Source organism: Neophocaena asiaeorientalis, unplaced genomic scaffold (genome assembly GCF_003031525.2).
Source record: "Neophocaena asiaeorientalis asiaeorientalis breed wild unplaced genomic scaffold, Neophocaena_asiaeorientalis_V1.1 scaffold123, whole genome shotgun sequence".
Taxonomy (NCBI): Eukaryota; Metazoa; Chordata; class Mammalia; order Artiodactyla; family Phocoenidae; genus Neophocaena; species Neophocaena asiaeorientalis.
The window spans coordinates 6,347,574-6,373,767 of NW_020173666.1; the positions used below are offsets into that span (position 1 = coordinate 6,347,574).

Consider the following 26,194-nt stretch of genomic DNA (forward strand, 5'->3'; position numbering starts at 1 on the left):
ATCGTTTAACATAAAAAGTTAGAGAAAGAACAGCAGAAAATCTCAAAGGATGAAAACAAAAGAGCAGAGATTACTGAAATAGAAAACAAATATGTAATATGAGAGGTTATCAGCAAAGCCGAAAGATAGTTCTTGGAAAAGTCTAGTAAAATAGACACACCACTAGCCAAAGTAATTAAGGCAAAAAGAGAGAACACCAGCAATGTTACGAACAAACAAGGGGACATAACCACAGAAGCAAAAATTATTTTTTAAAAAGGAGAATATGAACAACTTTATGTTGATAAATTTGAAAAATTGTATGGAATGAAAACTTTCCTAGAAACTGTAACTTACAAAACGGATTCAAGTAAAATTGAGTAGTCTTATATATAATTGAAGACATTGAATCAGTCTACCCAGCAAACAAGCAGACAAAAAAAGGCACTAGGTCGTTTTATAAATGAGTTACCACAGGAAAGAACATTTTCTCTGGAGAATAGAAAAAGAACATTTCCTAGCTCCTTGTATGAGTGCCCAGTGCAGACAATGACAAGATGCTAAGGGATAATTACAGGCCAATTTCACCTATAACATAAATGAAATAATCGTTAGCAAAATAGAAAACCAAATCCAGTATCCCATTGGGACTATCATAGGATTGCAGGGGGGTCTGACATTAAAATCTGTTAAAATGTATTAATGTAATTTACCACATTATCAGATTAAAAACTATACTGTCACCATAGTAGATGCAGAAAAGTCACTAGATAAAATCTAATATTCATTATGATTTTTTCCTGAGAAAAACATTAGACTAGGAATTTAAGGAAATTCCTTAACAAGATAAAACATCTATAAAAACTTAGAGTGAAAAATCTCATTTAACAGTGACCTATTAGAAACATTTTCTTAAATTAGGAAAGACAAGGGCGCCTGTTATTAGTACTCCTAACCAGCATTGTGTGGGAATTCCTAGACAATGCAGTAATATGAAGAAAGAAAGGAAGAAAATTCATAATGATCGGAAAGGAAGACACCAAACTGTCATCAATCCTGGGTAATATGATTACATAAAAAGTCCAAAAGAACCTATTAAAATATCAGAATTAGTAAGAGTTCATCTGGGTTCTTGGATATAAGATCAACATGCAAAAATCAATTGCATTTCTAAACACTACTCCCCACAGAAAATTAATTTTTAGAGAAATACAGTTTATGATAACAATGAGAATATAAGGTATCTAGGAATATATTTAACAAAAGTTATATCTGACCTTTTGAAAGAAATTATATAATTTTGATGAATGTCATTAAGAAGACCCAATTAAAAGCAGAGATACCATATTCACAGATAAGAAGACTCATCTTTTTTTTTTTAGAATCAGAATCCTGACGTCGGGCTTCCCTGGTGGCGCAGTGGTTGAGAGTCCGCCTGCCGATGCAGGGGACGCGCGTTCGTGCCCCGGTCTGGGAGGATCCCACATGCCACGGAGCGGCTGGGCCCGTGAACTGTGGCCGCTGAGCCTGCGCGTCCGGGGCCTGTGCTTTGCAATGGGAGGCCACAGCAGTGAGAGGCCCGCATACCGCAAGAAAAAAAAAAAGAACCCTGACATAATCAGCTTGATATATGACAAGCTGATTCCATTTACATGGAAGCACAAGGACAAAAACAAGACAATTTTGAAGAAAACTAGAGCTGTAAATATCAACAAGAAAGAATTTTTAAAAACAGTATTCACTGGAAAAAAGCACGTTGCAGAAGGCTGTATTTCATCTAACACCATTTATATAGGGTTTTAAATCAGTACCACGTATATATTTTTAGGGCTCCATACATATAAAGTAAAAGTATAAAGAAAGGAGTAGAAACTGTGAACCAGATCAGGAAAACCATGACAGGACAAAGATGTGCAGGTAGGTAAGAGGAGGCTAGGGGACCTTCACTTGTGTCGGTCATGCCTTTCCTTAAACTAGCCAATGGGCTGGATGTGCAGGGGTGTTATGTTATTCTTTTACATTTCCATGTCTGAAATAGTTAATAAAGTTTTTAATTTCAAAAACTGACAATGAATTTCACAAATTTCAAGCAAAGTGAAGTTAAATTAAAAGCGCATTAAGTACAATAAATTACTAAAATCTAAAAATACATGTTCTTCACTTTGCAGCGTGAGGATGGAAACCAACAAGTTGTAGTCCTGTCCAGGGGAGACGGGCCTCTCGACTGAGATTTGTAATTTTTCAGTGGCAGGTGGATCTGATGTACATAATTCCTTCTTATTTTAAAATAGCCCAGCAACTTGGTCTTGGCAATTAAACTCAAACCTATGTGCTTTTTTAGTGGTCACCACGTGGTGGCAGCCTATTCAAGAAAATTCAAGGACAATGTTTCATACTTCATAGAGGCCAGGATTTTAGGTTGGGAAGCTTAGTAGAAGAGGACAGTAAACTTGCCCTGAACTGAACAGCTGTGACGAAAAAGAGAAAAATGCCTTCTTTGGCAATTCAGTGTTTTCATAGCTGTCACAGATAGTTTTGCTAGTTGTATCTGTATTTTTGAACAACAAAGACATCTTTCAAAGTGCTTTTTTATTATGGAAATAAATCACCTTGACTCTTGGATAAAGCTCACCCTAACTTTGAGAACGATGATTACAAGGCTTTATTCTCTAGAGAATCTAGAAATTGAATAACATTCTGGTTCCCGCATGTCTAAGAAGCTTTTCAATAGCTGACGTTGCACACACATTTTGTTTTCGTAAGTCCATGGCACTTAGAGTGGCACCACTGTGAATCTTATAGGCTGTCAACTTCCACTCTTTTTATTGCTTCAACTTTATAGCCAAAAATAGGGAAAAATTCCGGGCTCCCTGTACTTGTCTTTAAAGTTCATTTGGTCTCTGGTGTTTGGCCCTCTCTACCTGGCTTACTTACATACAACAGGCTCCCCTCACACCACAGGATAAAGGCTGTATCTTTCCATTTTTTGGTGCTAGCAGCCAACTTCACTAGTCACTTACCTCCCGCTGATATGCCTCCATGCTTCTGCCTGACATTTGACGTTTCAATATTCCTACATTTTCTTTCTAAAACACAGGCCATTGCGGGGCCTGGTTTCAGAGGGTCAGTGCGCCCTCCGCAGACCACAGTGACGGCAATTAATGTGGTGCAAAGAACACCCAGGCCCAAGTTAGTGTCCAGGACACCTGAATGGGACAGGCTGTGTCCACCCTTGGAAAGCCTTCACTGTGAGAATCCTTGAAAGTATAAATTTAACAACAGATTCGGATTTTTGTTTTCTAATTCCATCGACAATGCATTTTAAGATCATAGTGCATTATAAGCGCATCTGAACAGTGCATTTTAAGATTATGGCCCATTTATCTTCTCATTATCAACAATGCTAAGTATCAGGGAGAGCAAAGAGCAAGCAAAGGATTATAGCTATTAGGTCACAGGATGTTATCTTTGAAAAGCATTTCTTACCTGCTTATTTGTACCTGACACGGAACAAGATCCCCTGTTGGCCATCTGGTGGGGGATTTCCAAAACCAGGGGGGTGAGGGTTTGGGGATCAGGAGGGGACTGGAACACTGGAGTCCTGTCCACCACCTCCTAAACTACACGTAGCCTTTCAAGTTTGGGATGACCTTGAAGCAATCGCAGCCTGCTGCAACCAGTAGGAGCTGTCTTTGAAGGTCTGGAGTCAGAGACAACATTTGTGTTTTCGGGAAGCAGTAAAACATAGGCATTGGTGGAGACAGCTCTGGATTCAAGCCTTATCTGTTGTTTAACCTCTCTGAGCCTGTCTCCTTATGTGGAGAATGGGGATCATAATACTCCCTGCCTCATGGGGCTGCTGTGAGAATTCAGTGATCACGTAAGTTTGCTTAGCACGGGATCCCTGGTAATAGCTTGGCTGTTATTGATGGTGAGTCAGGAAGGACACTGGCAAGTTTCACCATATGGGTGTGCAATTGATCCTCAGTGTGGAAATGGAAAGGCCAGTGGGTAATCACACTGTAAGGAGATAATAAAAAATCAGGACCCAGGGTTCCTTATTGGAGGAAAACTAAGAGACAGTGTCCCTGAGAGAGTGGGTGCCCAGCTTTGGCCATTCCGGGCTCTCTCTCTGGTCCTCACCTCCAGGGCTGTGGACCTCTTCCTTCCCTGATGCCTGTGTTACTCAAGCTGCTCCACTTCAAATCATGTCTCCTGGGGACTCCTGGTTTACCAGTCACTCCTTCCAGGGGAATAGTAGTCCTTCCTACGATTTTGAGGAGTAGTTACATTGAGTTAGTTAAATAGAAATGGATCCCTTCTCTAACAGCCTGCCTAGATCTAAAGATAGTCTTTGGATACTGATTACACATAAAATCTCATGGAGTCTGAACATGAGAATTGAGATTTGCCTTTTCAGAGAAGTACAGAAAAGAGAGTTGACTTCTGTATTTGGTAGCTTGATAGTTTATGCCCCTCTGAGTGTATGATTGAAAATTAAGAATAAGTTTCCTGCTTTGTTTTGCAGCATCAAAACAAAGATGCATTCTGCTTTGAGAGGCATTCTGTATTTACATGGGAGAGGGGAAGAATGTCTGGGCACTGACCCAAATCAGCTACACACTATGGAGCATCAGCTGTTGGTACCCCAAAGCACTGGGTGTGATGTTTTTGGGTCCAGATAAGGAATCGCCCTCCTTCCTCCACCCAAACGAAGGCCCCTCACTCAGCTCCCCAGGCCCCTGGAGTGGAATGACACCCTTATGTAGGAGGGGACAGCCATCTGCCCTGTGAAAATGGGCCTAGATTTGGAGATGTCCTCTTCCTCACCCCAAGGAGTTCACTCTGATACCAAAAGCAAATGTTCTGCATTTAGTATTTATGAGCGGAGTGGTACCCCTCTCCTGGGAAGAGAGGCTGGCAGGCACCCCGGGGCTGTGCTCACACGCCCTTACTTGCCCCACTGGCTGGAAAGCCTCTTCTGAATCTGTGGTCAGGCGCAGCTGGAAGATGATGGCAAAACGGCCTCCAGCTGCAACGAATCAGGTCGATCCCAGCTGCGTGTATAAGAAATAACCCCAGAATAAGAGAAGCGTTGTATTTTGTTTGTCTCAGAGGATCTTGTTTCTCCTGAGCATGGAGATCGTCAAAACTAACACTAACAGAAGAAGGAAAAATACAGGTCTTTCACACTTGAAGGATCAAAGTAGGCTGTTTTCTTGAGCCAAGCTAAATTATCACAAAGTCATTTCCACTTTAAATTCGGTACGTAGCATACAAAAGGCCTTAAAAAGGGAATTGGAAAATTCTAAATATATGTGTATTATACATATGAGATTTTGAAAAAGTAATCTATTTTCCAGAGATTGTGGGGAAAACCCTAGCTTTTGTTTTTTGGCCGAGCCACATGGCTTACAGGATCTTAGTTCCCTGACCGGGGATAGAACCCCAGGCCGACGGCAGTGAAAGCGCCAAGTCCTAACCACTGGACCACCAGGGAATTCCTGGAAAACCCTAGCTTTTTTTTTTGGCTGGGGGGTACGCGGGCCTCTCACCGTTGTGGCCTCTCCCGTTGCGGAGCACAGGCTCCGGACGCACAGGCTCAGTGGCCATGGTTCACGGGCCCAGCCGCTCGCGGCATGTGGGATCTTCCTGGACCGGGGCACGAACCCGTGTTCCCTGCATCGGCAGGCAGACTCTCAACCACTGCGCCACCAGGGAAGCCCAACCCTAGCTTTTAAACTGGACTAGATTGGCAAGTTACACGAGTTTTTTTTTCTTTTTTATATTTATAATTTTTAATGCATTTGTCTTTTAAATCGGGTAGGAAATTATAAGTGTAGTTTGAAACCAAAAATACAAGAATACTGGCTTTTCTGGAGATCTTCATTTCTTCACACAGCTTGGAGTTACTGACTAGTGTCTTTTCACTTCTTGTAGAGCAGGTCTAATGGTAACGAACTCCCTCCACTTTGTTTAATATGCAAATGTATTCATTTCTCCCCCTTTTTTTTTTTTGAAGTACAGTTTTGCTGGATATAGAATTCTCAGTTGACAGATCTTGTTTTCTTCGGTCACTTTAAATATGTCATCCCACTGCCTTCTGGCCTCCAAGATTTCTGATGAGCACGATAATTCTTTTTCACCAGAGAGGCTACCCTTAAACCAGTAACATATGGTAACAGCAGTAAGGACAGCTAACAATCATTGGGTTAGTGGTTACTGTGAACCAGGACTGTCCTTCACTTGTGTTATCTCGTTGATTCTGCAGCCATCCTATTAGGCAGGACTCTCACTCTTCCCATATCATAGATGAGGAAACTGAGGCTCAGAGAAGTAAAGAGACTGTGCAAATATATATAATTTGAAAATGATAGAGGTGGCAGTACAGCCAGTATTTTTAGCCACTAGCCCACGTCAGCTCTTATTCCAGATAATCACAAAACCCAATCTTTAAAAGTACCTTTAAAGTCTAATCTTGAAAACCCAAAAGTATCTGACAGCTCGGATGGGCAACATTAGCGGGACCAAGGCCCAAGACATTAGACTTGGGTTGAGTTCACCATTGCTTCATTCCCACAGTTAATAGTCCCACAGATATCTTCCTAAGATAAGGAAGCCAGTTGCTCCCTGAGCCCTGGGCTTCTCACCACCCCTCCAGCGGCACTCTTCAGAATGGATGTGTCCACCCTCTTGAGAGGGCACGGTGGGGGCACCCTGGTCAGGTGTGTGGACATGCAGTACAGCCTCATTGATGTGAGTCCCTCCCCCCACCCCACCCCCCTGTAGTGGCTGGGTGGAGAAGATACCACCGACCCTGGGGCAGCACAGATCTTGTGCCAAGCAAATACCAAGGCTACTGAGTAATGTGTGATTAAGTGACCTGGATAATGTAGCTCCCTGAGTTTCTTTGACAGATATTTCAACATTCATGGACTGAAAATGCCTTTGGACGTCAGCTCCCATTCCTCTCACTCTTGCTTCTGCCTGATCATTGTCTTGCTTATTAACACCAGAGAAGGAGGTGAATAGAACTTTTTTAAAAGCCCCCAAATCAGGCCATTTATATTTAGCAGCATTGAGAAAGGGATCTGAGAGAATCTGTTGAAACTTGGCGTGAGATCCAAAGGGGGCGTGTGAAGTCTCAGATGGTTCAAGGCAGGTACTGCACAAAGGAAGGGCTCCAGGCTGTGTCCTGCAGAGATCAGGCCAGTGACATCACCTCCCGTCCACCTACAGATCATCCCTGCTTGCCTGTCCGCACCATCGGCAGAGCCTGGCTCTATCTTTTACCCCTTCTTCTCCAGTGTAAATGCTTCCTAAGGATGTAGAATTAGAATACTCTAGTTGGTAGGTCTTAACATAATCTATAATGATAAAGCACCTTACAGTTGTGTACAGATTTCGTTTTCAAAGTCTTTTCATATACTAGCTCACTAGCGTTATATCCTGAAAGCAAGGTGTTATGTATGGTGCCTTGACCCTGGTTGTCAGTGAAAAGGAGCAGAGCCTGGATATGAATCGAGTCTTATAAACCCCACCTGCCACGGTCTTCCCTCTGCACCTCAATTCCCCTCTGTCAAGTGCAGCGTCTTCACTTCTCCAAGGAGGCAACTGAGGCCAGAGAGTTACTCAGGGGAAGTGGGATGCAGAAATCCTATGTGCAGCCCAGGGTTCAGAATTGGAAAGCACAAGTATGGCGGGAAATGCGACGCAATGCTGAATTTCCCACAGTCTCATCAATTCACCTTAACTTCAACACGGCATAACTGTAAATCATAAGGCTGTCCTGCTTCTGTGAAGTGCGGCTTGCTTCTCGTGGATCTGGGGACCATAACTTGGTCTTTTCCACATTTTTGTGCTACGTGGTTCTGAGTCTTTGTCATATTAGATTATCTCTCATCACACATACACACACATGCACAGACACACACAGGTGTGAGCTCACGCTCTCTCTGTGTGTGTGTCTCAGCCCTACTTTTTAGTTTTATTTCTTCCTAAGGTGCGAGAAAGGGAATTATTCTTTTTTTTTTTTTTTTTTTTTTTTTTTTTTTTGTGGTACGCGGGCCTCTCACTGTTGTGGCCTTCCCCGTTGCGGAGCACAGGCTCCGGACGCGCAGGCTCAGCGGCCATGGCTCACGGGCCTAGCCGCTCCGCCGCATGTGGAATCTTCCCGGGCCGGGGCACGAACCCGTGTCCCCTGCATCAGCAAGGCGGACTCTCAACCACTGCGCCACCAGGGAAGCCCAAGGGAATTATTCTTGATGAATCAAAGTATATCCATTAGTGGATTTGAGGTTGCATTTTCCTTTTATCATCCATCATAATTTATGTGAGAATCAAGTAAACTTGAAGAGGGATTAACTGTCTTTTCTATATCATTTGGGACACAACTGGCTATCTTTGATACACTCTTCTCATACGTTGAGCAGTAAATATGTTGAATGATGAAGTAAGACATGAACGTTTTAGAAAAAGGAAGGTCATTTATTAACCTTCGGGGGAAAAACTGGGGAGATAAGTGCTGTGATCATACTCCCAAATTATCCATTTGGCTTGTAGTCATTCTGATTTATGAAATAGGTCTTAATTTTAAAAGCCAATAATGTCCTACTGATCACAGATGAGAGTGGAAAAAAGAAACATAGGCAATTCTAGAAAGGAAAAGAATTCTCTGGGATGAGATCACTTGCTGAAGTGGGGGAGGTACCTTTTGCTGAGACTCATTCTCTTATCTTGCCAAAGTATTACAACATCTGAATGAACATGGTTTGACATTCTTATTTTAGAGTGTTTACACAGTTATTTTGATGTTCTCATTTGATAGTATGCTTAATATTGCAGGAAAGTATGTAATTTTTATCCATGGGTACAAAGCAAGAATCCTTCGGTAGATATTCAGTTAATTCGAATAAAAAGTTTAGACATTCTAAGTTTGAATAATTTATGGATAAACAGGGACTCTGCTTATGAAAAGCTCTGCCTCAGTGAAATCTCCATAGTCAGGGAATACACTGGACTCAAAGGGCAAGAGTTTACCCAGGCGTGGTTGCCAATACCCATTTCTATAATAAAGTCACTGATGAGTTCCTAATTGCCAAAAACGGAGTTTCTTTGCTTTTAGCTTGCTTAGCCACTGGGCATCACTGGAACCGGTGCCGGCTTGAAGGCACCCAGTCCTTCCTGTGTCTGGAGTCTCACCAGAGTCATGTCATTTCTTCCCGTCTTTTGTCATTTACGATGAGTGCTCCCAAGGGATGCATTAAACACCTTTTTCTCCCCGTTCTACCTGTTTCCCTCGGGGATCTTGCCCAAGCTTCTAGTTTTAACTATGTCTATAATGCTGCCAGATCCCAGCCTGCACCCCCATCCTCCTGACCTTCCTCAGTTCCAGGCATCCAGCTTCCTACCAGCCCTGTCCTCTGCCTGCTGCAGTAGAATGCTTTCCCTCTCAGCCCCTCCAATCCTTTTCAATCCAGCATCCAGAGGAATCTTCCTAAAACACAGCTGATGGTGTGAGGGCAACCAGAGTGGCCCGGTCTGACAGCTACTTATCTGTTAGCAAGAAAAGGCCAGCAAATTCTGGAATTTGGCATTTATTGAAAGAAAGTGACATTTCATAAAAAAGAAGAACACTTCACTCTTTTTAGGACTTTGCCATGAGATAGCCACGGGGCCGCCACGCCACATGAGATTTCACAGACACACCCTGTCATTGCAGAGCACCGTGCAAAGTCTTCTGCGGAACATGATGTGATCTGTAAAGCCGCTCACCCGGCTTGCACTAACCACAAAGTGTCCCAGTTCATTGAAAGTGAAAGAATGAGGGCCAGGTCACCTCCCACCCTCCCTCCCTCCCTTGGGGCCCCTCCCTGTACTTAATCCGTGTACTTAACTGTGTGTGACAGCTGCCGGATGTTCCTGTTGCAAAGGGACTGCTGGGTGTTAAACACTAGCAACGTTTCTAAGTATTTTACCAACCGTGTGGGCAAAAGAAGTAGAAATCGAATGTTTACTTCTTTTCCGTATTCCAGTGGTTTGCCCTGCATCTCCATCTTGAAGATCCCCAGCTCTCAAATCTTGTAGGCAGGGAATTTTATATTCCTATCCTCAGCAACCTCAGTGTCTGCCCCAGGTGGCACTTGAGAGATGGCAGGTGAATGAATATATTCACTAAAGAATCCTGGATCTCTTTTATTCTCTTAAGTCACTGTAATTTGAGAAGCGTGTCTTTGCTGGAGAAAAGTACCTTTTTTTTTTTTTTTTAAGTATTTTTCATTTTGAACTTTATTTTCTGAATTGTGTTGATAACTTTTGAAGGATGTAGAAGCAGGTTTGATAGGTCTCAGGTAATTCAATCACGATGCTTCAGGACATAGCTCCAAACCTTTTTTTTAACCTGTCCTACCTTTTGTAGGCATACAGATCTCATGCCTGAGATTCATATATGCCCTTTCAAAACCGTTGATAGCATAAGTCCTGTCTTCTAACTAGTAAGGTGGGGCTGTCCTTTCTGGAGTTTCCATTTTAAAATGCATTTCCTTTGCTAAGTACAAAGTTATGAGGTTCCTTATAACTCTGCAAGTCCTATCTGTCCTCCATCTCCCCGTCCGTATTCTGAGACCTGTCCCCCATCCACACTCCCCGAAAAGCATTGACTTCAGAAAAGTAGTTTTCATGGTATCTAAACCCTCCGCATTCCCACGTGCTCCACGCTGAATGCCTGCATATCTGTGTCTTGTGATTGTTTTAACATTTGGTCTTCTGCCTGGGGAGTGGGCGGTTCGCTGAAAGCTGCTTCCACTCAAGTCTCAGCAGAGAAGGCAATATTTTGTTATGAGTAAAGTTTCAAGCCAGGCTTTGGCCAGGGTCCTTCCCATTAGGGAGGAAGAAAGTAGAAACAGCCAGTGAGATGATAATTCTTCTTGAATCGTAGCTCATTAAAAACCTCGCCTGAGCCTTCGTGGGTTATTTATTGATTTAAGCATCTAGCACTTTTCCTTTCCAGAAAGATTAGCATCTCCGATGCGATCACGGCTGGGGGAGGAGATTTTGGCCTTTGCGGGATCAACTGCCCCCCCCCGGCCAGTTGCTTGTTAGCACAGCCCGTTTTCGAGCCGAGTCTAGGTACACAGTTAAGGGGTCGGAATGAGATTTCCGAGATTTATCGGTAATGAAAAGAACAAGTTGTACGGAAGACACCACATGTAGGAAACTAAGTGCTCTTAGGGGACTCAATTAAACCTGTGATCCTTGGCTTTTTCCAAAATGAACATTGCAGTCTTGTACATATTAACTTCCTTTTTGTAGATGTTTTAACATGTTCTGTTTTTGCCGCCGTTGAGCGTGGAAAGTGCAGCGAAATGGCGTTTCTTATTCGCTGATCACTTGCCACCCGCTAAGCATCTGTGTTTCAGGTCTTACTGTGGTTGAGTGTCTGCAGTGGTAAAGGAACACAGATATTTTCTTATCAGATGTTTAAAATCCTCTTTCCGTAAGAACACATTTTTCCCCTAAATGTACCATCACCTGCAAGCCTGGCTGCCTTTCAGCTCTATCTGTACAGAACCCGTGGGGCGTTAACGCACTCGATTGCTGGGAATATTGGCTGTAAACCTCTTAATTCGGGCTCACAGTACTGTGACTTGGGCATTAAAAAAGTGGTTTTTCCAGTAGGGATCTCTTTTTGCATGTGATTAATACGGACTCACAGAGATACCATTTTAACGTATTCCTCTTCCTGAGCCTTAATGAAGGGCGGTGCTGAAAAGCAGTGAGCACCTTCAGGCCTCATTAGCGGTACACTGAATTGCTCTCCCCTGTTGGCATGATCCAGCTGATCAGGTGTTTCTGGGATGTTAACCTGTGCATTTAAATTTTCACCATGCTTCTCCTCTATCACGGGAGCTCGGAGCTGCTCTAGATCTTGGCTTTTTTTGTTCCCAAGATTCCTGAGACTTTAGCTGATGCAGCCTCTCGCCCAAACAGTGTTACAGACTCGGGCTGAGGAGCTGGCCTGGTCCTTCCCCATGATCTTCAGCGATCAGCATGTCCAAGCTGAGAGCGGATGAGGACCATTGGAGCCCGTTCACTTCCTGGGCTGTTGGGTGGTTGGGTGAGGGTGGTGGCACTAGGGGTGTTTTTGTGTTTTGTCTTCCGTTCCTATCAGTTTGATTCTGAAGAGTCTGCAGTCAGTTGCAGGGCATTGAAGTCTGTGGAAAAAGCAATGGGGGAGGGGCCATGAGCACTAAGAGTGGAGGGCTGTCAGCTTCCCTCTCTTTCTGCCTCATAGAGTATTGAGTATTCCAAGGCTGCGTTCGCTAGGGAGACAGGACATACCATAGAGGTACTTACACTTCCTGAGCCTCAGTTTACTTGTCCATTAAATGGGTATAATGAAACCAACCTCACGTATTTGTGAGCTGACATGTGCAGTTATCGGTATTTTCCCCATGGGTCTAAGATTCCGTCTTCAGTTCTCTCCCTCCACATATGGATCCACCTGGAAGTCTGGTTGTTTAGTTGGTACTGGGACAGGTGGTCATTCTTCTGTTGAGGCCAGAACCAACCTCTCACCCTACTTCATAACCGTCCTTCCAGACATGTTCCTCCTGTGCTGTGTTACCAAAGTACAAGCAGGGCAGACATGTGAATGTCTTTCGTAGTAGTGGTTGCATTGTTTCCTTTTTCTTTAAGAAAAAAAAAAAAAAACAAACAGTTTGACAAGAGACTAACCAGGACCCCAAGGAAAATGAGATTCTTGCTTGAGCTCTTGAAAATCTGTCCGTGGATCTAGTACAAGTTCCATATGGGTCTAATTTTGATTATGCAGTCGTACAGGCCGGAAGGCTCCCTGCACTGGTCAGATCTTCAAGTGGCTTCATTGCAACCAGCACTATCTCCCCCCTAAGGCAGGATGCTGCATGAGCCAGGATGCTGTCCACCCCCTTCAGCTTGCAGTCTCCTCCTGCCATCAGTGCAGTTTCCTTGGCCCCATCCTTTTTCTTGATATTGCAGTTAGTGTTGAAAACATGTAAATGATAAGACTACACGTAGTATATATGCTGAAGTGACTGCCCTGAAGAAACTTTTTTTTTTAATAAGAGTAAACACTTTATTTTCTTTGTTGCTGTACAGATCACAATGATGGCACTGTCCTTCTTAGTTCCCCACATGCCACATCCCAGGGATCGAACCCGAGCCCCCTGCAGTGGAAGCAGAGTTTTAACCACTGGACTGCCAGGGAAGTCCCCCTGAAGAAATTTTTAAAGCTTCCTTTTTTTTTCTAGGATATGATCACGTTTGTTTTGTACTAATATGAGCTACATTAGTAAACTAGTAAAGTGATTCTGTCAGTGCATCCGTGTGGAACTGAACTCTGAAGATTGTTGTCTGTTACATTGAAGGCATTTGGCGTTGATCGTCACGTCTTTATGCTACAGTTGACAGTGTGTGTGGTGTTTTTCTTTTTCTTTCTAGCTTCATGAGGCTGACATTGTGATCTTGGGCTCACCCAAGCCGGAAGAGATTCCCCTTTCTTGGATTCAACCAGGAACTACTGTTCTCAACTGTTCCCATGACTTTCTGTCAGGTAAATGTCTTCAAATTGGTACCAGGCCGCTGATGAAAATAGGTGAGATTGCTATGAGAAAAGTTAATCTTCTTCAGAAGAGTCTGTTCCTGAAATGATGGTTGCTGTCAACATACCTACATAGGTAATGTGCCTGCCTTTTGGGTTACTTGACACTGGAACCACATTGCCGGGCAAAGAGCAGCCAAGGGGCCAGCTGCAGTAAGGGCCTCTCCTCTTCTGTTCTTCCCCCTTCATCAGCATGTTCCCTGCTGACCTCTAGCATCAAGCAGTCGAGTCGGTTGTGGCCTAAAGTAGGAATTTTTTACATGTGTGAGGTAAACTAGAAACAGTGGTTTTCACAGTCTTTCAAAAAACAGCTGAGGGCTTCCCCGGTGGCGCAGTGGTTGAGAGTCCGCCTGCCGATGCAGGGGACACGGGTTCGTGCCCCGGTCCGGGAAGATTCCACATGCCGCGGAGCGGCTGGACCCATGAGCCATGGCCGCTGAGCCTGTGCTCCGCAACGGGAGAGGCCACAGCAGTGAGAGGCCCGCGTACCGCAAAAAAAAATCCAAAAAATGGCTGAATCCTTTCTCCTAAAGCAGTCTTAGGTGAACCTCAACACGTAAAAGCAGATGAAAACACAGCTACCAGAGGGATGGGAGTGGAGACTAGCTCCCCTGTGTTTGTAATTTCCCTTTGCGGTGACCCCCTCAAGCACTCCCTTGGAGCCACAAAGTCACTTCAAAACACTGTGAAAGTCACCCTTAGAAACCAAAGATGTCTTAGGATGGGTGCTGGTATTTGATGGTATTTGCCAAGGGACCCAGGAACGTCCTGGACCGCATCAGGTCACCCTCAGGGTAGCTGAAGCTGTGCCAGCCCCAGGGCACTCAGCCCAGGCGCCAGTAGGGACACCCTTTTCTCATTCACAGAAAGACACTCAGGCTAAGAGAACTTTAGCACACCCAGCCCACCCCCTCAAGACCCTGAGTGACATGTGTATGCAAGAGACAATTGCAGAGGGAGACAGAGAACCCTCTTTGTTACCCGTGGCCTCCAAATTTCAACATGTGGTAGGGGAGGCTGTACTGAACTGTCCAGGAGGATGGCGTTTTTTCCCGCAAAGCTGGTCAGAACTTGGACCAAAAGGAGCAGAGGTCTCTACCGGTACCACACTGGAGTTCTAGACCTTGAAACTTAGGCAGCCCCGGAACACAGAGTGAAGTAGAGAATAGTATCAAGGAGAAAATAAATGTAACTTCTGATCCAGTCACCTTGAGATAACCATTTTCCATTTTTCCATTAAGAAAGCACTAAACTTAATTTTATTGAAATACAATGGAAAGAAAAGAAAGTAATATGCTAAAAGCTCTACTGAAATTCATTTAACTGTTTCTTCAAAAAGAGAAATAATGCACCTTCCTCTCTGGGAAATGTAGCTCCTCCCAGAATCGACCAATCAGATTAAAAACCCCTTGGAGCTGAAGGGCTAGGGGGTTGTTTGGGGTGCTTTGAAAGGAAGATGCTCAAGAATTTCCCCAAATGCTCATGTACTCAGTTCACACATGAGCACACACATGAATAAAGCAGTTTGAGGTACAATATAATACGAATGTAGGATTAATGGCTCTTTTTAGCAAATAGAAGGCATGTACTAAATTACTTCTTTGAAATATATGTAATTTCTGGGTATAACTTCTTTTATTTTTCCCTGAAAAAAACAGTGCCTAACCCATTAATAATGGAAATGCACTATAGATTTGCTCAGAATCCTAGTTGGACTAGGATAGTCAGTTATGACTCTATTATGCTTTTTAATGAATGTTTCCTTGCTACAATGTTTACTTGCTGTTTTTTTATTAGAGTTTATATGTTTAGGACAATTTTGGTACAGTCCTGGCTGGAGATAGGAGAGTCTGCTTCAGTGTTCTTTGGGAATCCCCATGAGCCATATGTTTTATTGGTGAAACGGTGCCCCATTTCTAATAAGTTTCTTTTTAGGACTTTTATTTTTTAAAGGCATTTTAAAAACATTAGATTTAGTTGTAACAATTCTCTTGAGGGAAAAAAATAAGACCAAGCATTATGTTTTAACAATTCTGTATGTAGACTGATTGCAGTTAGTTTATTTTCAATTTATCTGGCCCAGTAGTAGTGGTTTTATTGATTTTTGAATGCCCAGTGCCCAGAACGGTGCCGACGTGTAGGAAGGGATCAGTAAATACTGAGTGAATAAACATGGACTCAGAATTGTACTCTAATTGATTGCACGTTTTTTTTTTTGCGGTACGCGGGCCTCTCACTGTTGTGGCCTCTCCCGTTGCGGAGCACAGGCTTCGGACGCGCGGGCTCAGCGGCCATGGCTCACGGGCCCAGCCGCTCCGCGGCATGTGGGATTTTCCCGGACCGGGGCACGAACCCGTGTCCCCTGCATCGGCAGGTGGACTCCCAACCACTGCGCCACCAGGGAAGCCCTGATTGCACTTTTAAGTTAGTTGCAGATATAGAGACATTTCCTTGAACTTGTATCCCGCTTAAAAACAGGGCTGACGGCACAAAGGCAAAGATGAAAAATGCTACTCTGATTAAATGGATGAACGTTTTCCAGTCGGTACTGTTTATGATAGCATTACATTTCTCAGTTGTCAAAAGTTCTTTTGTTTTGTTTTGTTTTCGCTGCTGAGCGTGGGCTTTCCCTAGTTGCGGTGAGCAGGGGCTACTCTTCGTTGAGGTGCACAGGCTTCTCATTGTGGTGGCTTCTCTTGTTGTGGAGCACAGGCTCTAGGCGCACGGGCTTCAGTAGTTGCAGCATGTGGGCTCAGTAGTTGTGGCACATGGGCTTAGTGGCTCCACGGCATGTGGGATCGTCCCGGACTGGGGCTCGAACCCATGCCCCCTGCATTGGCAGGTGGATTTTCAACCACTGCACCACCAGGGAAGTCCAAGACTTTTAATTTTAGCAACCTTAATTAGCATGAAAATTTAATCTATGAGTAAATTGGAGAAAGGCATTTTCCCTCTCTTTTATATATAACTTTCCACCTTAAACAAATGAAGACCTTTTTCAAACATTATTAAAAGGAAAGTTGCTTTTATTTAAACTTCAGAGAAAAAGAATTTTTAATACACTTATGATTGTGTGAAGGCAGGGCTTTATAATGAAATTTTCATGGTCATCTTAATGGTGCAGGCTTCCCCTTCCCACCCCCCCTTGTAAAAATAGATAGAATATGGTGATTTATGATGAGGTAATTCTATAGAGCCATTTTATTGAATACCTAATCCCCAGAGAGATTTGCTTGATGGCTGATATCCCAGAAGCAGTGCTCGGAAAACAATTACACCTAACTTGTTGGATCTGTTCACTCTTCTATGGCGTGAGTCTAATGTTTAGATTGAAAACAGGGACATAGCCGTGTTCAGTTTTCTAGCTATAAGAATAATTTTATTTTTAAAACAATTATTTCAAATGAAGGAAGTGGGCTGTGATTTTGTAATGCTGTGCTTGCGGAAGGTCAGAAATCATCCTAAGCAAAACCACTGTGCACTCTTAATATTCAAACTTACTTTCTGACGCACCAAATGGGACGAAGGAGAAACTGGTCTTAATACTTGGGCCCAGAGAACAGTATCAAAACAGCAACTTTATGGGTCACAGTAGTTCACAGCATCACTTTAAGCACACATAAGTCAGCAGGGAGCCCTGGGCTGCATCCCAGGACTCATGCTAATCAAAGTTGCTAAAATCCCCAGGGTGGCCTCAAAACAGCTCCTTTCAGAAAAGGATTGTTCTGATTTCCAGGGAAAGTCTTATAACACTTTAGCCTTAAATTTTCCGATTGTGGCAAGTTCAGTTATTATAAGAAAAATTATAAGTGAAAGGCCATCTTTTAAAGTGATTCACTGACTTGTCCCTGGAGGAAGGAACTGTGAGTTAATGGGGAGTGGTTAGTGGGAAGTGAAAAGACCCATTTGGTTTGGGATGGGAGCCCTGCTGGACTCACAGACTGAGTGTGGACACCCCTCCGGGTGGGGCCCTGCCTCTACATAGGCAAGGGGGTGACGTAATGATTTCCTTTTTCAATTCTCCTTAGCCAAGAAATTTATTAAGAATGTATTCCTGATTCACTGAGTTACCATCTTAATTGCTTCAATTTCTCCAGATTCAGAACTTACAATCCATTTTAAGATTGCATTGATTCCTACTACAAAAATGATACAGTGGTTATGATAGAAAATTTTTGAAGTAGACAATAGAAAAGAAGAAAGTAACTTCTGACCCAGTCAACTTGAGATAACCATCTTAGATTTTTTCCTATGAAAAAATTACACTCAATTTTATTGGATGGAATATAGTAGAAGGAAAAGAAAATAACATACTAAAAGCATTGCTGGAATTCAGATAACTCTTCTTCAAAAGGAGAAATATTGGTCCCTACAAGATTCTCCTAAAGTTTGAAATATGAGTGTATGTGTCTTTTGTGTTGTGTTTTAAAGTCTTCATTTGTTTTAGCCATATTCTATTTTATGCAAGACAGTGGCTAAGAGTATGGGAGAAATTATTCACTGTGTAATTCTGTAGGTGAAATAGTCTTCATTCACATGGGTATTTGTGATTTATTCCTGTAACATGCATTTATAAGTTGAGATCACATCCTAGAATGTAGCTTTTTCTTATTTCTCCATCATTTAAAGATAGAGGTAAGAAAGAGGGAAGCATATTTCTTTTCCTTAGTGGCTGGATAAGAGCTTTAGGTCAGATCTCTAGTGGTTCAAACAAAAGAAAACAAATCTCTCTCATTCTCTAGACTCTTGGCTTTTGCCTAAATATGATTTATAAAACTGAAGTGTTGCTAATCTTTAAACAACACCTGAGGGATATGATTTTCCAACACCCTTAATACATTTGACAATAGAACATTACAAAACACTTACTTTTGTTTCATGCTCTTTCTTGCAAAGAACTTCCAGGAAAATGGATAATTTAAAAGTAGAGTGGTCATGGACTTCCCTAGTGGCACAGTGGTTAAGAATCCACCTGCCAATGCAGGGGACACGGGTTCGACGCCTGGTCCAGGGAGATGCTACATGTCACAGAGCAACTAAGCCCGTCTGCCACAACTACTGAGCCTGCGCTCTAGAGCTTGTGAGCCACAACTACTGAGCCCATGTGCCACAACTACTGAAGCCCTCGTGCCTAGAGCCCGTGCTCCGCAACAAGAGAAGCCACCATAATGAGAAGCCCTCGTACCACAAGGAAGGGTAGCCCCCGCTCGCCACAACTAGAGAAAGCCCACGCGCAGCAATGAAGACTCAACGCAGCCAAAAACAAACAAATAAATAAATATATTTTTTTTAAAAAGTGGCGTGGTCCAATATATACACTACCAAATGTAAAATAGATAGCTAGTAGGAAGCAGCCGCATAGCACAGGGAGATCAGCTCGGTGCTTTGTGACCACCTAGAGTGGGGGGATAGGGAGGGTCAGAGGGAGACGCAAGAGGGGGGGGATAGGGGGATATATGTATATGTATAGCTGATTCACTGTGTTATACAGCAGAAAGTAACACACCATTGTAAATCAATTATACTCCAATAAAGATGGTAAAAAAATTAAATAAATAGATAAATAAAGAGTAGAGTGGTGGAAAAAGAAGGAAATAGTTTCTTACTTCAAAAAAGTTACTATTAGCAATGTTTCTCTTCTCTAAGAGAGGATGTAGACTAAAGCATTTTACATGTATGTTTACTTTTCATAAACTTCCTAAGTGCCAGCCACAGTAGAATTCTTATAAAATGCCTCTGTGTTTTGAAATCCAGGTAATCCTCAAAATTAATGCCCTAAAATATATTTCTCAGTTTAGATGGAAAATTGGCTCTGTCACTTTTATGACAGGGATTTAAAAAAAATTATCCAAGAAAGCCTGATCGTTCACAGAACACTTTAACTAGCTTGTCCCATAGGTGTTTTAGTCCTCCTTTTTATATAGGGTTGGCCAAAAAGTTTGTTCGGGTTTTTCCGTAAGATGTTAGTATTCATACATGAAAGTGCTTTGATTTTTTTAATTTACTGTTTAAACATGCATACGATATGACAAGCACTTTACATTACCATATCACATTGAATTCTCACAAAACTCTACAAGGTTGAACAACATTAATTAACAGGCCCAGAGTCACAATTGCTAGTAAGAGGTAGAGGCAAGACTTTAAAGCAGTCAGACTCCAAATATGTGGCCCAGTTGAGAGTCCCAAGGCTGTGCCAGGACCTACGTGGTAACCTATCTGTAGCTGTGCCACGACATCCTGACTTGCTTGGTTGAAAACGAGGACATCATTCAACGTCCTGGCATTTCACAAGAACGATGTGCTGAAAGTCTTTTTTTTTTTTTTTCCAGGGAAGCTTGGATGCAGTTCTCCCGGTATCCATGGTACTGGTCCCATCGCAGAAGACGTGAGTCTCCTTGCTGCCGCTCTGCGGATTCAGGTTTGTCTGACACAGCTATTTGAGAATTTTTGAGTTTGGAGCTTCAGTGAATAGTTGCCAACATTTGGAAGTGTTGCCTGTTTAGCAGACGCAGTGTCAAACACTTTACAGACATGATGTCATTTAATTCTCACAACAATCCTGTAAGACAGTGTTATTCCCATTTGATAGATGAGAAGATGGAGACTTGGAAAATTTAAGTTACTTGCCTTTGGTCACATGACAAGTATGGGGCAGGGACCCACATCAGGGTCCTCTATTAGTTATCTATTGATGTGTAATAAATTACCCCCCAGATTTAGCCATTTAAAACAACAAACATTTATTATCTCAGTTTCTGTGGGTCACATATTTGGAGCCACGTAGCTGGATGGTTCTGGCTTGGAGTCGCTCATGTGGTTGAAATCAAGATAGCGGAGCCCTAGTCGTCTGAAGGGCTTGACTGGGGCCAGAGGAGTCAAGATGGCGCCCTCACATGGCTGTTGGCATGCGGTATTTAAATCCTCTTTGGCTATGGGCAGGATGCCTTTGTTCCTCATCACCTGGATTTTTCCATGGGGCTGCTCACGATGTGGCAGCTGACTTCCCCCAGAATGAGGGATCAAAGGAGAGAGCAAGGAGGAAACTGCAGTAGGTTTTATGACCCAGTCTCCAAAGTCACATGCCACCACTTCCTCTTTTCTTCTTTGCTAGAACTGAGCCACCAATGTAGTTCACAACCCAGGGAAAGGGAATTGGGCTCACCTCTTGAAGACGGGAGTGTTAAAGAGTTTGTGGACATCTTTTCGAACCACCGCTATCTGTGTGACCTAAAGCCCAAGGTCTCCGGCTCCCCACTCCTGTGCGCTCGGCTGGTGCTGAAGCCTGCAGTGCGGGTGCCGGCCAGCAGAGGCGTTAAGTAGCAGTAGAGAAACCGGAGCCTCTAATTACACAGAAGCAGGTTTTAGTTCATTTCTTTCTTAATACATGCAATACACAATTAAAATTTTACTTCAAAATGGGACGTAGTGCATTTCTGTGAGGCCTCTGTGTTACATTGCAACTAAAGGCAAATATTATTTCTGTGTGTGTGTGTGTGTGTGTGTGTGTATGTATGTATATATATATGTGTATATATATATGTATCACTGATAATTCGGTTTGCTTGTTCTATTATATCAACTGTAGAAGGATTATGCTTGCAATGGTGCAGATTTTTGGTGAAGCTGGGCATCCCAGCTAGCCTGTCATGCATTCTCATATTTCCCTCATTTTTCTTCTCTGAGGTGATGCTATAATTGTAATCCATGTACTTGATGCCTTTAGTGAATACAAACTTTAATAGTACCTGTATCTCACATTTTCTTTTTTAAGAAAGATCTGCACATTTAACTACATGGGAATAAAATTAGTCCTGGTGTTCACTTGGATTACTGTGCAGCTTACACTCCTTTTCATGACAATATCCCTGAACGATATTCGATTTTTTCATAGTTTAGATGTGTAACCTGTCAGCTTTTACTTTTCTAACATGCTTTCCTTCCTATCCCTATTGAAGAACATGGTTAGTAGCAGAAGGAGATGGCTCTGTGAGCAGCAGTACAGGAGGTGGAGACTTCACTGCTTGAAACTTCAGCCTCTGTCCCCCGTACCAAGGTATTCAGGTGATTTGTTTATACTGACATCGGCTCACCAAAGTGCCTTAGACATCCAAAGTTACCCATTGGATGGGGGCACAACTTGTGGTGTTATGGCTTTGATGGTGGATAATTTTCTCTAATCAAATTGCTGCACTACTTTTTCTCCTTTTTTCTTTTCCTTTTTTTTTTTTTTTTTGGGCCATGCTGTGCGGCGTGCGGGACCTTATTTCCCTGACCAGGGGTCGAACCATGCCCCCGGCATTGGGAGCGCAAAGTCTTAACCACTGGACCGCCAGGGAAGTCCTGCTGCACCATTTTTTCCTGTCATTTAATTCCTCCAAAGTTAAATGATAATGAACATGTTGGCCATATTCTGTCAGTTCTAAGATGTAGATTTTTTTAGTTTCTGAAGTCAGGATGCACCTTATTGTCAATGATGTACCCTGTATTCAGTGGCAGTGTTTTTTCTTAAAATAATGGTATCTTAGATTTGACAGAATACGGTAATGTCATATTTGGAATATGCTTTTCAGTGTTAGAAATGCCCAACACACACGTCAGCTTGGTCTTCAGGGCCTTGTAGGTTTCCACGCTGCGGGTAAATGACCAACCAAAGCAAACGCCATTAGACGTGGGACCGGAGTTCTGCCTTCTTCAGAACGTGGTGGTATCTGCTCTCTGACAGGACACTCTGGGAGGGTCCAGATGGATATTTTCTTCAGCGTGGTATTTAATGAAGTGTAAGCTACATATTCCCTCTGTATAAATTTGGAAATACAAACTGCAGGACAGTCTCAGCATGTGATTTTGGAACAATTCGCTAGATAAGCTGTCTGAGCCAGGCAAATGCATTTTCCAGCCTCGTAGTGAATCCCGCATGGCCACCCCTCCTCCTGTGAATTGGCCCAGTCCCCTTCCTACAGGACGCCCATAAGTCCAGCGCTTAACCAGGTGATGCTGTCTGCCAGCGTGGAATACACAGGCTGTAGGAGATAACACCACCCGGAATTGACTCATTTTTCACTTGATAACCAGTTGCTTTTCAGAACTGACCTCTGTTTCCTTGGGCCACAGCCCAACACTAAGGTTCGATTATACCCACCAGGCTGGTGAAGCCCTCCAAGCTATGTTTTCACACCTCAAATAGACTAAACGTCTTAGTCATCTTCTGTGTTCATTAATACATAAATTCCCAGGAATGTTCTTTGTAATATCATCCCTGTAGTTGTGCAGTCTGTTTCATAAAATAGTTTTTGAGGTTACTTATGTTGTTATAGAACCTTCACATTTAAAAGTCAATGAGTAAATTCTACTTACAGAGAGCTGAAAAAAACTTGCGAGGGACTCAGCCAAATTGTGTACAAATCCAAAAAAATTCCACTTGGGGGGAAAAGCCCCTAAACTGCTTAACCAAATTTGACTCCTACAGCCACTGGGGAAAGAAAGGCAGGCTGAGTAGTCTATAAATCACTCAGAAAATCAAAACGATGTCACCATCACTCCTCAGCTAGTGAAGAGAAAACCGTGGAGGTTTTGCAAGAGTAGGCTCTTCAATTTAGGAGATTGTGGGAGGAGAGAAACAGAAAAAAAGGTGTAGTCAGGAAGGCGAAATGAAGTGGGAGCACGGACAGTGAAGGCTGGGGTGCAGTTGGTGGGGGGAGAATCAGAAAGGACAATGTAGGTGGACCTGGGAAAGGGGTTACCTAGCTGCAGGTACAGAGCTCCGCCCACATCTGGGCAGAGGCACCCTTCCCCCTCTCCCGCTCTAGTGGGCATTGGAAGTAGGTTTACTGTTACCTCTTGCACCAGAGTCAGGCTCCATGGGGTCATGGAGGAGAACAGAGGGTAGTATGAGGACTGAGAGATTGTCTGTGGTAGCAACAGGAAAAAATAGAGCAGGGGGCTGCCTACCGGTGGAGAGACCGCTGCGCCGCCAGATGGGGGCCCCAGGGTGAATCAGGAAGCTGCTGCATTGTCAGACATCAGCCCTCAAGACCAAGTCACAGACAGATGGATGGGCCAGACCCCCGATGAAAGAAGCGGCTGAGCTCAGGAGCCCCAAAAGACTCTCTCTGAGAAGTCTTGATTTTCATAGCACTCCTGTTAAGATGAGCTGCAGCTTGCACATCTTAACCAGTGAAATAGAATAGTTGAGTTGTTTGCCCAGTGACACTCTGGAGTTCCTGAAATTTCCTGTGTCTGAAGTTGAGCCTCAGGCACTAGCTCCATTTACCGACAGTTATGTAATTAATGAAATATTTTGAAATATGATTTTTGACTTGAGAGGGAAAATATGGACACAGATAAAACAAAAGAGTATTTCCACATTTTTGAATTGCCAAGAGACACATGTGGCTAGCCCAGTAATAAAGCATTATGCAATAACCCCTCTATTCCTGGTTAAGGAATTCAGCGATGACCCATAAAAAACACTGTGCTGTATCATGGAGTTATCTTTAGGGGTGGCCTTTGGACACATGGTAATAATCCATCTCCTTTCCTATGGAGGAGGTGTATCCTGGCACCTGGGAAGAATTCTAGAATCTAGTTTTTAAGAGTTGCTTCTCTATCTAAAGCAATGTACCGTTTTCTTACGCACTTTAATTGTTAGCAGTTGTACTTAATCCTACTTGGGGAAAAAGGACCACAAAGCCATTGGATCTAATTGTTGGCATGGTGTACGGCTGTTTTCTACTCAAGCAGCGACCACCTAAGCTGATCAGACTCTCTTACCTCTTATGTTTCCCCACCCAGTGATATCGAGATTTCAAGAGCACAGACTCCAAAAGCTGTGGATATCCTTGCCAAGGAGATAGGGTTGCTTGCAGATGAAATTGAAATCTATGGCAAAAGCAAAGCCAAAGTCCGTTTGTCCCTGCTAGAAAGGCTAAAGGATCAAGCAGATGGAAAATACGTCTTAGTTGCTGGGTAAGACTACTTTTAAAATCTCTTTTACTGAGAAGACGTTTATAAAACTCTCTTCCCTGTTTGTATCTGTCACCACACCCCTCAAATCCATCCTCTTCTCCAGCCTGACATTATTTTGTCCATTTCCCTTGGCAGTCCTTCATTTGACATGAGGTAAGTTTTTATTTTCGGTGTAAAACAAATGAGTCCCCTCCACAGAATATACAGTGTAACGAGTTCCTAATCCAGGACTTTGCTTTTTGTTTCCCATATTGTGTTTTGATCACCCTGGTTCTGCCTTGGATTTTTCATTTCGCTTTTCATGATAAAAATGAAAATAAGAATTGAAAATAAAATATTTTGAGCCGAGTGGGTTGTTTTCCTACTTAGAAATAACATTGGAAAATGAACGGATCATTGTGTGAGACTTAGACTTTTCGATTAGTATCCTTAATATTTATGACTTTGCATTACAAAAACTCATCTCTCTTTCTTGCATTTCAGAATTAATATTGGGCCATTTACATTTGTGTTGCTCGTTTTACAAAAGGCAAATGCACAGTTTTTGTGAAAAGGAGCCATTTGCTTTATTTTGCCTCTTTTTTTAAAAAAAGAAATACATTCATCCGCTGAAAAACAATAGAAAACAAGGGATTTCAAATATTTATTTAATGTGAGCATTAGGGGTATGCAAGGGAGCATTAGGAGACTGTAGAACTTCCTCTGTTGTCTTGAAATGTCATTGCATTGACTTACTGATGATATATAGGCCAAGGCTTGGGGCACAAAACCCTATTTGTTAACAGGCAGAGACATTTTTGTAACTGGACTTGACTTATAGTCAGCTTGGTTTTTACATATCTGATTATTCATGTAAGTGCTTTATTTCTTTTTCTGGTTATAAAAGTCATGCATACTTGTAAAACTATTTGAAAAATACAGAAAGTAAAAACAAGGAAGTGTAAACGGCTGTTCACATTTGAGACCATCTTGACACAGAGGCAGTCTGTCATAAATGAGATCATTGTACACATGCTATATTCTGTAAGCAACTTGATTATTTCACAATATGTTGTACATCTAGCTCCATGTGAGTCAGGATAGAGCTATGTTATCATTTTGCATGACTACCTTACATGCTACTGCTCACATCCCAGATTCTTCAATGTGCTGGGGGATAGGGCTTGGCGGGGGGGGTGGTAAAAATGCCTGGGATGAGGGTGGGTTCCATTCTACACATCTTCCCAGCACCAAGAAACATAGCTGTGGCTCAGCCACTGATAGTAAAGCATGTTTCTAATTCTTCTTCAAGTGTATTAAGGCAGAAAAAAGGTTTGAAGATATCATAGAGATGTCCCACAATTTATTTAACCAATTCTCTATTGATGGGCTCTCAAATTGTTCCCCATCTTTGGCCATTATAAGCAGTGCTGAAATTAACAACCATGGGCATGCATATTTATCCAATATGCTTAGGAAAAATCCCTAGAGATGAATTCAATTTTTCATACCTACAAATAAAGATAAAACTACAGATAAAGCAAGATAGCATCCATAATATCACCTCTTTAATGGTATAATGATTTCTTCATATCTCTTCCCCTTTTTCCTTTAGCCTCCCTCTGCCCC

General features: G+C 42.8%; 1 protein-coding gene across 2 annotated transcripts in view; it reads left to right on the top strand.

Annotated features, from left to right (window-relative positions):
• Positions 1-26,194, top strand: part of MTHFD1L (methylenetetrahydrofolate dehydrogenase (NADP+ dependent) 1 like) — a 183,737-nt gene that overhangs the window by 9,838 nt on the left and 147,705 nt on the right. For both annotated transcript variants that reach the window (XM_024748003.1, XM_024748002.1), the window contains exons 8-11: positions 13,459-13,570; positions 19,951-20,039; positions 21,577-21,674; positions 24,413-24,586. In XM_024748003.1, the coding sequence (XP_024603771.1) occupies positions 13,459-13,570; positions 19,951-20,039; positions 21,577-21,674; positions 24,413-24,586 (473 nt within the window). The remainder of the gene's footprint in view (positions 1-13,458; positions 13,571-19,950; positions 20,040-21,576; positions 21,675-24,412; positions 24,587-26,194) is intronic.